Genomic DNA, 16220 nt, shown 5'->3' on the forward strand with positions numbered 1-16220 from the left:
AGCCCTTATTTTAAATCAGTGACCCCCTAATGCTAGAAATTCTTGCAACAGGAAACATCTGCTCCACATCATCTCTGCAAAGACTCTCAGGTTCCTTATTGTCAGTCTCTCAGTCTGTCCCAATTACTGCCAACTTGGCTAGATGTCAAATCTTTGACAATTATTCTTTGGAAATGGCATTTGGAATGTTTACAAGTCTCGGAGGGCGTAAATGCAAGTTGTTGCTGTCTACTCAAACTATTGCGATGCATTTCTGAACTTGATCAGGTGAATGCATCTCTTATTCAGTTCAGAAGATTGAGGAGGTTGCATTGGAATGTATAAAATTCTTGATAAGGTGGTTGCAGGGGTGATGTTTCACCTGAATGGGATGCCTCAGAACGTTAGGTGGCACAGTGGCACAGCTGGTAGGGCCGCTGCCTCACAGCTCCAGTGACCCAGGTTCGTTCCTGACTTCTGGTGCTGTCTGTGTGGAGTTTTCACAGTCTCCTTGTGAGTGTGCGGGTTACCCCTTTGTGCTGGTTGGTGGGTTAAAAGGCCGCTTTAAATTGCCCCTGGTGTGCATTGGAAGTGGGGAGGTGGGGTGGGGTGCAATGTTGCTAGGAATGTAGGGAGAATAATATGGGTTTAGTATAAATGGGTACTTGATGGTTGGCACGGATTTGGTTGGCACGGATTTGGTTGGCACGGATTTGGTGGGCCAAATGGCCAGTTTCATCCTGAATGGAATCACAATCTCAAAATAAGGAGTCAACCGTTTAGGACTGAACTTTCTTCATCTGGTGGATGTTGAATCTCAAGTTAAGTCAAGTCAGGGAGTGATGGAGTTATGCAGCATGGAAAAAGGCCCTTCGGCCCATCCTTGTCCATGCCGACCAAGATGTATATTCAAGCTAATCCCCTTTCCCAGTACTAGGCCCATATCCCTCTAAACCCTTGTCATCCACATACCTGTCCAAGTACTTAAATGTATCTACTGTACTCAACTTGGCCCCTTCCTCTGGCAGCTGGTTCTATACGGTATGTCTAGTTTATATAAGTTGAGTTTATTGATGTAGACAGTGAGGTACAAGTACAATGAAAAACTTGCAGCAGCATCACAGGCAACACACGGAATATAAATTGTACATAAATTATACAAGACAGAGAAAAAAAAGACTGTACAAAGCAAGACATTAGTGCAAAAAAGAACCCCACAATCAGAGACAAGTCCACGGTGATGCAAGAGGTGGTCCATAGTGTTCTGTTGCTGAGGTAGGGTTAGGGTTGTGCAGGTCAGTTCAAGAACCTGATGGTTGTAGGAAAGTAGCTGTTCCTGAACCTGGTGGTGTGGGACTTCAGGCTTTTGTACCTCCTGCCCGACAGTAGCTGCGACAAGATGGCACAGCCTGGTTGGTGGGGATCTTTGATGATAGATGTTGCCTTCTTGAGGCAGCGCCTCCTGTAGATACTGTCAATGGTGGGGAGGGATGCGCCCGTGATTGACCGGGCTGTGTCCACTGCTCTCTGCAGCCTCTTTAAAAATCTCAACTCTCAAGAGGATGTGGAGGCTCACAATGAGTATATTAAGGTCAAGGAACAGCCATGATTCCATTGATGGCAGAGAAGGTATTATGGGCCAAATGGACCACACCTCTTTCTGTTTCTTATGTCCGTATAAAGTAGAAGGCCACCTCTCCTGATCTGTTGGGAGTCCGATAAAGTCATGTGCTATAGTTTGAGGTAATTGATCAGTGCTACCAGGTGAACGAGCTTTTTTGAACTCACTGAACAAAATCGCTGTTCTTCAAGAAAACTTCAATTCTTTTTTTCACCTCACTCCCATCCCAACTCCAAGATTAATCGAGCTCCGAGCTTTGGGACAGACCAGAAGATAGACTATGATGTGAAGAAGGGGGTCCTGGTCCATGCCTTGAAGCTGTTGAATGTGCGGTAAGTTACAAAGAAACATGAAGTCAGCTTGTCATCTCACCTGCATCATTGACAAGTCTCGGGACCTGTCTTTGAGGCAAGGATTTTCAGAGAAGTACTGAGATGCTCATAAGTAAAGGGAGAGAGGCAGAGAGGGAGGAAAATATCAACTGCTGGAAGACCTCGGCAGGTCAGGCAGCATCTGTGAAGAGATGAACCTTTGAGAGAGAGTGTGTGAGGGAGGGTCAGTGTGCGAGGGAGGGTCAGTGTGTGAGGGAGGGTCGGTGTGTGAGGCAGCGTTAGTATGTGAGGGAGTCGGTGTGTGAGGGAGTCGGTGTGCGAGGGGGTGTCGGTGTGCGACGGAAGGTCAGTGTCTGAGGGAGGGTCGGTGTGTGAGGCAGCGTTAGTATGTGAGGGTCGGTGTGCGAGGGAGGGTCAGTGTGTGAGGCAGGGTTGGTATGTGAGGGTCGGTGTGTGAGGGAGTCGGTGTGCGAGGGAGGGGCGGTGTGTTGAGGGAGGGACGGTGTGTTGAGGGAGGGACGGTGTGTGAGGGAGGTACAGTGTGTTGAGGGAGGGATGGTGTGTGAGGGAGGGTCAGTGTGCGAGGGAGGGTCAGTGTGCGAGGGAGGGTCGGTGTGCGAGGGAGGGTCGGTGTGTGAGGGAGGGTCAGTATGTGAGGGAGGTACGGTGTGTTGAGGGAGGTACGGTGTGTTGAGGGAGGGTTGGTGTGTGAGGGAGGGTCGGTGTGCGAGGGAGGGTCGGTGTGCGAGGGAGGGTCGGTGTGTGAGGGAGGTACGGTGTGTTGAGGGAGGGATGGTGTGCGAGGGAGGGTCGGTGTGCGAGGGAGGGATGGTGTGCGAGGGAGGGTCGGTGTGCGAGGGAGGGTCGGTGTGCGAGGGAGGGATGGTGTGTGAGGGAGGGTCAGTGTGTGAGGGAGGGTCAGTGTGTGAGGGAGGGTCAGTGAGTGAGGGAGGTTGGGTGTCTGAGGGAGTCAGTGTGTTTAGGCACTTAGAACATTTACAGGGCTACAGAGTGAACTGTTCATATTTTTCTGGGATCTGGCACAGACTGAACAGGCTGAATGGTCACCTTGAGTGCTAGAACAATTCAATAATCCAACAATTGTTCAAATAGGTCTCTAAAGGAATGAGCTGGGTTCCCGCCAGTGCAGCTGAGACTGCCTGCGGCTCTGTGTGTGTCACCACTCCCTCTGTCAGTGTGTGAGGGTGTGTGTGTGCCCCTCACACACTGACCCTTGTGTCTCTCTGATCCAGAACCAGCGACAGGAGGAAGAACCTGGTGCAGCAGAAAGCCGAGGCCCAGAAGCGGCTCTATGGACAAGGGACGGGGAAACGCCTGTCACCGGGTTCCTCTGAGTGGGAGAAGAAGAGACACTCGTTGCAGAGGAGGAGAGAGGAGCTGGTAAAGAGCCCCCATCTGAAATGTTGAATCTTGAACCTGATATCTCCCAATCCACCTTGTCGTGGCCCTTGCACTTCACTTGTCTACCTGCTCCGCACTTTCTCTCTAACTAAAGACTATATTCTGCTTTCTGTTTTCCTTTTACTCGATGTACTTATGTATGGAATGATCTGTCTGGATGGCACGCAAACCAAAGCTTTTCACTGTATCTCGGTACATGTGACAAGAATAAATCAATTACCAATAGAGTTATACAACATGGAAACAGGCCCTTCAGCCCAACTTGTCCCTGCCGGCCAGGATGTCTATCTGTGCTGGTCCCTTTCGCCTGCATTTGGCCCATATCCCTCCCAACCACTTCCTCTGGCAGCTCGTTCCACACACCCACCACCCTCTTGTGTGAGATACTTGCCCCTTGGGTCCCTTTTAAATCCTTCCCCTCTCACCTTCAAGCTATGCCCTCTAGTTTTAGACTCCCCTACCCTAGGGAAAAGTCTATGACCATCCACCTTATCGATGCCCCTCGTGATTTTATGACCCTCTATAAGATCGCCCTCAACCTGCTACGCTCCAAGAAAAAAGTATCAGCCTCTGATACTTCAGATAATCAAGCCCTTCTGATAACCAAGCCCTCCGACCCCAATATCCTCCCTGTGACACGGACACAAACTGAAGCTTTTCACTGTATCTCAGTACACGTGACAGTAATAAGCCAGTTACCAATATACACAAGGCTTTGTCTTCTTTCCCTCCACTTACAGAAGGAAAGACTTGCCCAGGTCCGCAAGCAGATTTCTCGGGAAGAACACGAAAACCAGAATCTGGGGAATTACAGGTGAACGATCAACATTCATTTTTTATCCAAACTAAGGCACAGACAGAATCATATTGCAGCCCCCACAGTCAGTTGGCTTATAGAACATAGAACGCTACAGCACCATACAGGCCCTTCAGCCCACAATGTTGTGTTGACATTTTATCCTGCTCTAAGATCTATCTAACCCTTCCCTCCCACATAGCCCCCTATTTTTCTATCATTCATGTGTCTATCTAAGAGTCTCTTAAAGGTCCCTAATGTATCTGCCCCCACAACCTCTGCTGGCAGTGCGTTCCATGCACCCACCACTTTCTGTGTAAAAAACTTACCCCTGACATCCGCCTTATATCTTCCTCCAATCACCTTAAAATTATGTCCCCTCGTGTTAGCCATTGTTGCCCTGGGAAAAAGTCCCAGGTCCACTCGATCTATGCCTCTTATCATCTTGTACACCTCTATCAAGTCACCTCTTATCCTCCTCTCCAAAGGGAAAAGCCCTAGCTCACTCAACCTATCCTCATAGGGCATGCTCTCCAATCCAGGCAGCATCCTGGTAAATCTCCTCTGCACCCTCTCTAAAGCTTCCACATCCTTCCTATAATGAGGTGACCAGAATTGAACACAATACTCCAAGTGTGGTCTGACCAGAGTTCTATAGAGCTGCAACATCACCTTGCGGCTCTTGAACTCAATAGCCCGACTAATGAGGGCCAACACTCCATACTCCTTCTTAACAACCTTATCGACCTGTACAGCAACCTTGTGGGATCTATGGACATGGACCCCAAGATCCTTCTGTTCCTCCACACTGCTAAGAGTCCCGCCATATAGATCAGTATAGATACTGATATCTCATTTTAAAGGATTTTAAAGGATCTTTACCAAAGCAACCAATAGAGATGAATGGTAGTGCCAACATCTGATCTGTATGTGGAGTTTGCATGTTCTCTGGGTGACTACGTGGGTTTCTTCTGGGTGCTCTGGTTTCCCCCCACGTAATTGATCACTGTAAAATGTCCCTGATGTGCAGGCGAGTGATAGAATCTGGGGGAGACTTGACGGGAAGGTGAGGAGAATAAGATTTAAGGGCCAAACAGGACTAGCTTAGGTGGGCACCTTCGTCGACATGGATGAGTTGTTTCCTTCTATGACTCTCTGTTGGTGAGATTCGCTTCCATACTACAGGTGTTTCTCTTTAAACCAGTGCTGTGCTCAACGGCTTACAGAAACCGAGGGGGAGATGTCTAGGATACCCTGGTCGGGGGTGAAGGGAGTTTAGGGAGTGCGACCAGAAGTGTCCCTGCCTGATGGACATGGTGTCAGGGAGCATGGAAGGAGATAAGACATTTATTTACTAGTCACATGTACATCGAAACACACAGTGAAATGCATCTTTTTGTGTTACCAAGAATGTGCTGGGGGCAGCCCGCAAGTGTCGCCAGGCTTCTGGCGCCAACATAGCATGCCCACAGCTCTTAACCTGTATGTCTTTGGAATGTGGGAGGAAACTGGAGCACCCGGAGGAAACCCACACAGACACGGGGAGAACGTACAAACTCCTTACAGACAGCGGCAGGAATTGAACCCAGGTGGCTGGCGCTGTAATAGCGTTACACCAACTGCTACACCACCGTGCTGCCTCCACACACTCCAGGAGCCAGGGGTTGTCAGCGTTTCTTGTAACTTGGCATGCCTGTTAGTTCGGTGGGGTGGACAGTGAGGTGTGTTGTGGCGGGCAGCAGTTAGTGATCGAGGTGTTAGTGATCAGGGAAGGAGGCGGGGTTCGTCGATGACGGAGGGGCAGAGTTGGAGGTCATGTAGTTGGTGATGGGAGCCGGCAAGGAAAGGGTGGGTGGTGGGGGAGGCGTTTGGTGACAACCATGGAGCTGGGGCTGGGTGAATTGGTCAGAAGGGATGGGTGCTGGGGAGATCAGGGTGGGTTGGTCAGTGATCATAGAACCATAGAAACATACAGGCCATTTGGCCCACCTTGCCCATGCTGACCGTGATGCCTATCTCCGCTAATCCCACCTATCTGCATGAGGCTTGTATCCCTCTACACCTTTCCCATGCCAATACATGTCCAAACGCCTTGGAAACATTTTAATTGTACCTGCCTCCACCGCCTCCTCTGGCAGCTTGTTCCAGATGTCCACCACCCTCTGTGTGAAAGACCTACCCCACAGGTCCCCTTTAAATTTCTCCCCTCTCACCATAAACCTGTGCCCTCTAGTTCTAGACTCTCCTGCCCTGGGAATCACACTCTGACTATTTACCCTATCTATGCCCCTCATAATTTTATAAACCTCTATAAGGTCAGCCCTCAGACTCCTACGTTCCAGTGAGAATAACCCACCATCTCCAATCTCTCCTTACAACTCCACCCGTCCATTCCAGGCAACATCCCTGTCAATCTCTTCTGCACGCTCTCTATTGCTACCACGCCCTGCCTGTGGTTCGGTGACCAGAACTGTACCCAATACTGCAAGTGCAGCGTAACCAGTGTTTTGTTATGGGTGATTGCAGGTGGGTGATGGGGGAGCTGGTGAGGTGGGTGTGTGATGAGGGAGGGTGTCAGTGTACAGGATGAGGGTGGATTGGTCAGTGATGGTGATGGTGGGGTTGGAGAGGATTTCTGGGAAGGGGATGGATGGAGGGGGCTTTGTCAGTGATCTGCAGTGGTGTGTGCAGTGGGGGTGGTATTGATGTAAGTTGGGAATGTGGGGAAAAGATTTGTGGGGGAATGGGATGGCTCTGTGAGATGCCATAGACTCAATGGGTCAAAGATCCTCTTTCTCCATTGTAAGGAAGTATGGAAATGTGGATCATGGTGGGAGACAAGCTTGGTGAAACCAGAGTCACGTTGTGTAGACCACAGGGGCGCTTATATTCATTGAAAGGATGTGGGCTTTACAGGCTGAGCCAGCATTTAATTGCCCGTCCCTAGTTGCCCTTGAGAAGGTGGTGGTGAGCTGCCCTCTTGAACTGCTGCAGTCCCTGAGGTGTGGGAGTACCCCCGATACTGTTGGGGCGAGAGTCCCAGCGATGGTGAAGAACGGTGATATATTTCCAAGGGGCTGGTCAGGGCTGGGTGCATGAGTGAGGGGCTTAGTGGACGATGGACATGGGGCAGGAGTAGCAAGGGGCCAAGTGACTGGTTGCTGGGGTCCCTTACCCCCCACTCTACTTTAGTCCCTTGTCTTCACAGGAGGATCTACCCCCCCGATGACAAGCAGCTGCTGGAGAAGTATGAGAACCTGCTGTGTGTTGCCTTCCAGACTTTCCTGGCCAGTAGAGCGGCCTCGCTCCAGAAGGAGCTCAGCAACCCGCTGAACCACATGAAGGTAATGGACCCCAGGGATGCTCGGAGCTGGGAAAGGGACCATCCTTTGGGAGCATTGGGGGGGATGGAATGGGATAGCGGGAACGTGTGGGGAGGCCTCAAAGCAGTGAAGAGAGTGAGCACAAGGCATGCATTTAAGGTGAGAGGGGGAAAGTTGTGGTGTTTTGTAAAGTTGTAACATAACATCCCAACTATTATAATGTATGGCCTGCGATGAAGGCAAGCATGCCGTATGCTGCCTTCACCACTCTGTCTACCCGTGTTGCCATTTTCCGGGAACTATGGACTTGAACTCTCAACGTTCCCATGTTCATCGACATTCCTTAACGTGCTTATTGAGCCACAGTGTTATATAGCATGGAAAGAGGCCCTTCAGACCAACTGGTCCATGCTGACCAAGATGCCCCAATCTGGACAGTCCCATTTGCCAGCATTTGACCCATAACCTTCTACACCTTTCCAAGCCATGTACCTGTCCAACTGTCTTTTAAAAGTTGTTTTTGTACCTGCCTCAACCACTTCCTCTGGCAGCTCGTTCCACATGGATACCACCCTTTGTGTAATAAAAGTTGCTCCTTAAGTTCCTATTAAATCTTTCCCCTCTCACGTTAAACCTTTGCCCTCTGTTTCTTGATTCCCCAGCCCTGGGAAAAAGACATTCACCCTCTTTATGTCCCTCATGATTTTACACCTCTATAACATTACTCCTCTGTCTCCTAAGCTCTGAGGAATAAAGTCCTAGCCGATCCAAACTCTCCCTGTGACTCAGTCCCTCAAGTCCTGGCAAAATTGTTGTCAATCTTTTCTTTATTTTTTCCAGTTTAATAACATCTTTCCTATAGCAGGGCAACCAAAACTGAACACAATACTCCAAGTGCAGCCTCACCAGCGTCCTGTACAACTGCACAGTGACCTCCCAACTTTTATACTCAGTGCCCTGACTCATGAAGGCCAGTGTGAAAAAAGCCTTCTTCACCACCCTGTCTACCTGTGACTCCACTTTCAGGAAACCATGTACTTGTACTCCAAGGTCCCTCTGTTCTACAACATTCCCCAGTGCCCTGCAGTTCACTGTGAAAGTCTCACCTCTCTGCCTGGGACTGCAAGAAACTGCAGAGAGTTGGGGACACAGCCCAGCACATCACAGAAACCAGCCTCCCCTTCATGGACTCTGTCTTTACCTCTCACTGCCTTGGTGAAGCAGCCAGCATAATCAAAGACCCCACCCACCCGGGTCATTCTCTCTTCTCCCCTCTCCCATCAGGCAGAAGATACAGGAGCCTGAGGGCACATACCACCAGGCTCAAGGACAGCTTCTATCCCACTGTGATAAGACTATTGAATGGTTCCCTTATATGATGAGCTGGACTCAACCTCACGATCTACCTTGTTATGACCTTGCACCTTATTGTCTGCCTGCAATGCACTTCCCTGTAGCTGTGACACTTTACTCTGTATTCTGTTATTGTTTTACCCTGTACTACCTCAATGCACTGTGTAATGAATTGATCTGTACGATCAGTATGCAAGACAAGTTTCTCACTGTACCTCGGTACAAGTGACAATAATAAACCAATACCAATACCTGGAATTTGACTTTCCAAAATGCACCACCTCACTTTTATCTGAATTAAAGTCCATTTGTCATTCTCAGCCCACTTACTAATGTCCTAATCCTATTTGATTCCATGAGAGTCCATGTTTCTCCAACCTCTCTTTGTAGCTAATACACTCTAATCCAGCCAACATCCTGGCAAATCTCTTCCACACCATCTCCACAGCCTTCCTATAACGTCGTGACGAGAACTGCACACAAATGTGGCCTAACCAAAGACTGATACAGCTGGAATATTCCTTGCCAACCATTGCACTCAGTGCCCTGACTGATGAAGGCAAGCATGTTGTAAGCCTTCTTTACCACCCAGTCCATTTGTGTTGCCACTTTCAGGGAGCTATGGACTTGCACCCTAAGATCTCTCTGTACATCAGTGTTCCTCAGGATCCTCTTGCATTTGACCTTCCAAAATACATCACCTCACACTTGTCAGGATTAAATTCCATCGGGCAACGTTCCGCCCATCTTTCCATCTGATCGATATCCTGCTGTTGCCTTAGACATCTGCCACACTATCCACAACACCATCAAGTTTTGTGCATGCAGAAATTTGTCCTTGACCTATGGCACTAATTGTGGGATATAGTGGTGGTTCGAGAACCCTGTCTACCCTGGTCAGTTCCACTGAACAACTTTGATGTATTCCTGCAGGATAGAAAGACGGCAGAAAATGAGAATAAACTGGGAAGATTAACTGGAGGAGGACGAGGTGGGGTGGGGTGGGGTGGGGGAAGACACACCAAAAATTCAACAGTTGATCAAATCATATTTAGTAATTTGAACAGAGGGAAAGGGATTACTGAGGATTTGTCTCTCAGAGATGGTCTTCACAAGTCAGGTCAAGTCTGGTTTATTGTCATCTGCACAAGTACATGTGTGCACAGGTGCAATGAAAAACTTACTTTCTGCAGCATCATAGACACAGCATTAGAGACACAACACTCACAAGAAAAAAACATAAATTAAACAAAATTATGCAAGAAAGAACACAATTAGAACAAAAATAAGAAACAAAGTCCTTTGTAGTACAAAGTGGTCATTGTGTTGCGATACTGTGATCAGGGTTGTGCAGGTTGGTTCAAGAACTGAATGGTTGAAAGGAAGTAGCTGTTCCTGAACCTGGTGGTGTGGGACGTCAGGCTTCTGTACCTCCTGCCCGATGGTAGCTGCGAGAAGATGGCATGGCCTGGATAGTGGGAGTGCTTCCTCTATCCCCACCATCGGTGGTATCTACAGGAGGTGCTGCCTCAAGAAGACAACATCCATTTCGCAGCGACCTTCGGGCAGGAGGTACAGAAGCCTGACGTCCCACACCACCAGGTTCAGGAACAGCTACTTCCCTTCAACCAGCACAACCCTAATCACTACAGTTTAGCAACACTATTACCACTTTGATCACTTTGCACTAAAATAGACATTTTTTTGTTCTAATTGTGTAAAAAATGTGTATAACATGTTTAATTTATGGTTTTCTTGTGAATGCTGCTTATCTGATGCTCTGTGCCTGTGCTGCTGCTGCAAGTAAGTTTTTCATTGCACCTGGGCACACATGGACTTGTGCATCTGACAATAAACTTGACTTTGACTTCGACTTTAAGCCCTTGATTAAATAGGGCCAATTATTTTGTTGATGTAAACGATTCATGTCAATTTTTCCCAAGGAGGAAGATATCTTGGACTTGCTGGAACAATGCGAGGAGGATGATGAAAAGTTACTTCGACTTTAAGCCCTTGATTAAATAGGGCCAATTATTTTGTTGATGTAAACGATTCATGTCAATTTTTCCCAAGGAGGAAGATATCTTGGACTTGCTGGAACAATGCGAGGAGGATGATGAAAAGTTACTGGGGAAATCACCTCGACAGCGGGGTCCCAAGGTATGGTCTCTCTATTGAGGTGTTCACTCAGCGCTTGCTCGTGTTTCCAGAGCCCTGTCTAACTCACCAAACCAGAACCTTTGTATGGAGAAGTGGGAACAGCTTCCCAGATTGCAGCCAATGAGTGACTGCATTGCTGCAGTGTAACAACACACAGAGCCGGGCACCAGGTCATCGACCTGAAACCTTAGCTCCGTTTCTCTCTCCACAGATGCTGGTTGACGTGCAGAGTCTTTTCTATTTTCAGTTTCATTTCAGATTTTCGGCATCTGCACTTTTTGATTTCATCTTAAATTGTTACAGGGTCATGGAGTCATACAGCACAGAGTCAGGCCCTTCGGCCCATCGAGTCCACGCCAGCCAGCATGCACCCATTTACACAAATCCTCACGTTCCTGTCAATTCCTAGATTCTACCACTCACCTACACACTAGCAATTTACAGTGGCCATTTAATCTTCTCACCTGCATGTCTTTGGGATGTGGGAGGAAACTGGGAGCAGCCGGTGGAAGCCCACACAATTACAGCGAGAACGTGCAAACTCCACACAGGCAGTGCCCGAGGTCAGGATTGAACCTGGGTCGCTGGAGCTGAGAGGCAGCGGCTCTACCCGCTGTGCCACTGTGCTGCCTGCTCATTCCAGCTCATTTCTGGGATGAGGAGGATGAGTGGGAAAATGGCTAAAATCGTTAGACCCCTGTTCTGAGGAGTTTAGAAGAATGAGGAGTGATCTTATTGAGACATTTAAGGTCCTAAGGAGTCATGATTGGGTAGATGCAGAGAGTGGCTGTGCCAAGTGTCCCGCCATTGCTCTTGAGGAGGTGGCATTGAGATGCCTTCCTCAACCTCTGCCTTCCTTTAGGGGAAGTCGTTCCAGGATTTAAACCCAGCGTCGATGCAGTGTGATGGGTTGGTGAGGTGTGGTAATTGGCAAATCGTTTATTATTGTCACATGTACTGATGCCCAAGACCGCAAGAAGCTGCAGAGAGCTGTGGACACAGGTCAGTCCATCACGCAAACCAGCCTCCCCTCCGTGGACTCTGTCTACACTTCTCGCTGTCTCGGTAAAGCAGCCAGCATAATCAAAGACCCTACTTACCCGGGACATTCTCCCTTCTCCCCTCTTCCGCTGGGCAGAAGATACAAAAGCCTGAAAGCACGTACCACCAGGCTCAAGGACAGCTTCTATCCCGTTGTTATAAGACTATTGAATGGTCCCCTAGTACGAGGGGAATGCCTCTTGGTCTCACAACGAATGCCTCTTGGTCTCACAATCTACCTCGTTGTGACCTTTGCACCATTGTCTGCCTGCACTGCACTTTCTCTGTAACTGTAACACTTTATTCTGCATTCTGTTATTGTTTTTCCTTTGTGCTACACCAATGTACTGATGTGATGAAATGATCTGTATGGATGGCATACAAATTGGGGATCCAGCGTTTTAGACATGACAGAGGGGGAGGTATTAAAGGGGGAGGTGTGGCATTACTCATCAGGGAAAATGTCACGGTAGTGCTCAGAGAGGACATACTGGAGGCCTCGACTACTGAGGCAATATGGGTGGAACCAAGGAATAAGAAAAGGATGACCATGTTAATGGGACTATATTATAGACCTCCCAATAGTCAGTGGGATTTAGAGGAACAAAGTTGTAGAGAGATAGCAGACAGTTGCAAGAAAAATAAAGTCATGATAGTAAGTGATTTTAACTTTTCACCTATTGACTGGGACTCCCATACTGTAAAGGGATTGGATGGGATCTAGTTTGTCATATGTGTTCAGGAAGGTTTCCTCAATCAATACACGGAGGTTCTAACTCAAGAGAGCGCGATACTGGATCTCCTCTTAGGGAATGAGGCAGGGCAGGTGACAGAAGTGTGTGTAGGGGAACACTTTGGATCCAGTGATCATAATTCCATTAGGTTCAAGATAATTATGGAGAAGGATAGGACTGGTCCTAGGGTTAAGATTCTAAACTGGAGGAAGGCCAATTTTGAGGGCATTCAGAAGGGACCTGGCAGGCGTGGATTGGGATAGGCTGTTTTCCGGCAAAGAGATGCTTGGTAAGTGGGAGGCCTTCAAAAGTGAAATATTGAGAGCACAGAATCTATATGTTCCAGTTAGAATAAAAGGCAAGGCTAACAGGTTTAGGGAACATTGGTTATCGAGGGATATTGAGGCCCTGGTAAAGAAAAAGAAGGAGGTGCATATCAGGTACAGGCAGTTAGGATCAAATGAGGCACTTGAGGAGTATAAGAAATGCAAGAGAACACTTAAGAGAGAAACCAGGAGGGCTAAAATAGGACACGAAGTTGCTCTGGCAGACAAGGTGAAAGAGAATCCCAAGGGTTTCTATAGCTATATTAATAGCAAAAGGATAGCAAGGGACAAATTGGTCCTCTTGAAGATCAGCATGGTCATCTATGCATGGAGCCAATAGATGGGTGAGATCTTAAATGAATTTTTTGCATCCGTATTTACTCTGGAGACAGACACAGAGACTATAGAACTGAGGCAAAAGAGTAGTGAGGTCATGGACTGTATCTAGATTACAGAAGAGGAGGTGCTGGCTGTCTTGAGGTGATTTAGGGTGGATAAATTCCCAGGGTCTGATGAGGTGTCCCCTTGGACCTTGTGGGAGGCTAGTGCAGAAATTACAGGGGCCCTGGCAGAGATATTTAAAACGTCCTTAGCCACAGGTGAGGTGCTGGAGGACTGGAGGATAGCTAATGTTGTTCCACTGTTTAAGAAAGGTTCTAAAAATAAACTGGCAAATTATAGGCCAGTGAGCCTTATGTCAGTTGGAAGGTATTCTAAGGGACAGGATATGTAAGTATTTGGATAGACAGGGCCTGATTAGGGATAGTCAACATGGCTTTGTGCGTGGTAGGTCATGTCTAATCAATCTTATAAAGTTTTTCGAGGAGGTTACCAGGAAGGTTGATGAAGGAAAGGCAGTGGATGTTGTCTACATGGACTTCAGAAAGGCCTTTGACAAAGTCCCGCATAGGATGCTGCTCCAGAAGGTTAAGTCACTTGGCATTCAGGATGAAGTCGTCAATTGGATTCAATGCTGGCTTAGCGGGAGAAGCCAGGGAGTGGTAGTAGATGGTTATGTCCCTGATTGGATGCCTGTGACTAGTGGTGTGTCGCAGGGATCAGTGCTGGGTCCATTGTTGTTTATCATCTATATTAATGATTTAGATGATAATGTGGTAAACTGGATCAGCAAATTTGCAGATGACACCAAGACTGGGGCCGTAGTGGACAGCGAGGAAGGCTATCAAAGCTTGCAGCGTGATCTTGACCAGCTGGGAAAATGGGCTGAAAAATGGCAGATGGAATTTAATGCAGACACGTGTAAGGCGATGCACTTTGGGAGGATAAACCAGGGTAAGACTTACCCAGTGAATGGTAGGGCTCTGAGGTGTGCGGTAGGACAGAGGGACCTGGGAATACAGGTCCATAATTCCTTGAAAGTGGCATCGCAGGTAGATAGGGTCATAAATAGAGCTTTTGGCACTTTGGCCTTCATAAATCAGGGCATTGAGTACAGGAGTTGGGATGTTATGTTGAAGTTGTACAAGACATTGGTTAGGCCGAATTTAGAGTATTGTGTGTAGTTCTGGTCATCTATCTGCAGAAAAGATATCAATAAGTTTGAAAGGGTGCAGAGAAAATTTACACTGTTGTTGCTGGCACTTGAGGGCCTGAGTTACAGGGAAAGGTTGAATAGGTTAGGACTTTATTCCCTGGAGTGCAGGAGAATGAGGGGAGATCATATAGAGGTATACAAAATTATGAGGGGTATAGATAGGGTGAATGCATGCAGGCTTTTTCCCCTCGGGTTGGGTGAGACTAGAACTAGAGGACATAGGTTTAGGGTGAAAGGTGAAATATTTAAGGGGAATCTGAGGGAGAACTTCTTCACTCAGAGGGAGGTGTGAGTGTGGAACGAGCTGCCAGTGGAATTGATGAATGCGGGTTCAATTGTAACATTTAAGAGAGGTTTGGATATGGATGGGAGGGGTTTGGAGGCATATGGTCCGGGTGCAGGTAGATGGGACTGGGCAGAAGATCAGGTCGGCATGGACTAGATGGGCTGAAGAGCCTGTTTCTGTGCTGCAGTGCTCTGTGACTCTATGACTCTAACACAAAGTTTTTCACTGTATCTTGGTACATGTGGCAATACAGTGAAAATCTTTCTTTTGCATGCCATGCATACAGATCATTCCAAACATCAGTACATCGAGGTAGTACAAAGGGAAAAGCAATAACAGAATGTAGAATATAGTGTTACAGTTACAGAGAAAGTGCAGTGCAGGCAGACAAAAAAGGTTGAAGTCTTTTTGGAGGGGCTGTTCTGTCCTGGTGTCTAGGTGTGATCCAAGGAGAAGACAGCGGACTCTGTGGGCAATAGCTGACCATTGTTTGTGTGTGTGCCTTGCAGCCGCTGTACTCGATGCCCGAGACTACAGAACCCACCTCAAGGAAGCACAAGGATGACAGCAGCTCCAGCGGAAATAGCAGCTGCTCTTCCGACTCTGAAGATGGGGGCCTGGAAGAGGAAAAGGTCGCTGACTATGGATTAGAAAGGAAGTTCAAATTCCCGGAGCGATTTGGTAAGTTTCCCTATGCGGCACTCTTTGTAACTGCCGCAATGTTGCTTAAATAAACACCAGTCATGCAACAAGGGGGAGACAGCTGTTGTATCCTCATGCAGTAGAGGGTAGCCAGGTCTCAGGACTGCTCATGGCCTCTAGAACCTGCACTTGCCAAGGGATCCTCTTAATGTGCTGTCGAGCGGGACCATTTCTCTAAGGACTGCAGATGCTGGAATCTAGATGAAAAACACTGTGATGCTGGAAGAACTCAGCATTTCTCTGGTCTTTCACTCTGAGTCACAGAGTCATACAGCATGGAAATAGGCCCTTTGGCCCAACTTGTCCATGCTGACCGAGATGCCCATCCAAGCTGGTCCCATTTGCCTGCATTTGACTCACATCCTTCTCAACCTGTCCAAGTGTCTTTTAAATGTTGTTCTTGTACCCACCTCTACCATTTCCTCCGACAGCTTATTCCATATACTGGCCATGCTCTTTGTGAAGAAGTTTTCTCTCAGGTCCCTTTTAAATCTTCCCCCTTGCACCTTAAATCTCTGCCCTCTAGTTTTTTTATCTGTTTGGGACCCCCGATAACCCGGAATGCCCTGATAACAGGGTCCTGCCCCAGT

The 16220-nt window shown here is 47.9% G+C and overlaps 1 protein-coding gene across 7 annotated transcripts in view; it reads left to right on the forward strand.

Annotated features, from left to right (window-relative positions):
* The window catches only part of ttll7 (tubulin tyrosine ligase-like family, member 7), a 215743-nt gene that overhangs the window by 129830 nt on the left and 69693 nt on the right, over positions 1 to 16220 (forward strand). For all 7 annotated transcript variants that reach the window (XM_052010663.1, XM_052010662.1, XM_052010668.1 and 4 more), the window contains 6 exons: positions 1838 to 1932; positions 3186 to 3333; positions 4095 to 4168; positions 7359 to 7494; positions 10900 to 10986; positions 15438 to 15609. In XM_052010663.1, coding sequence (XP_051866623.1) covers positions 1838 to 1932; positions 3186 to 3333; positions 4095 to 4168; positions 7359 to 7494; positions 10900 to 10986; positions 15438 to 15609 — 712 coding nt within the window. The remainder of the gene's footprint in view (positions 1 to 1837; positions 1933 to 3185; positions 3334 to 4094; positions 4169 to 7358; positions 7495 to 10899; positions 10987 to 15437; positions 15610 to 16220) is intronic.

Source organism: Pristis pectinata, chromosome 3 (genome assembly GCF_009764475.1).
Source record: "Pristis pectinata isolate sPriPec2 chromosome 3, sPriPec2.1.pri, whole genome shotgun sequence".
Classification (NCBI taxonomy): domain Eukaryota; kingdom Metazoa; phylum Chordata; class Chondrichthyes; order Rhinopristiformes; family Pristidae; genus Pristis; species Pristis pectinata.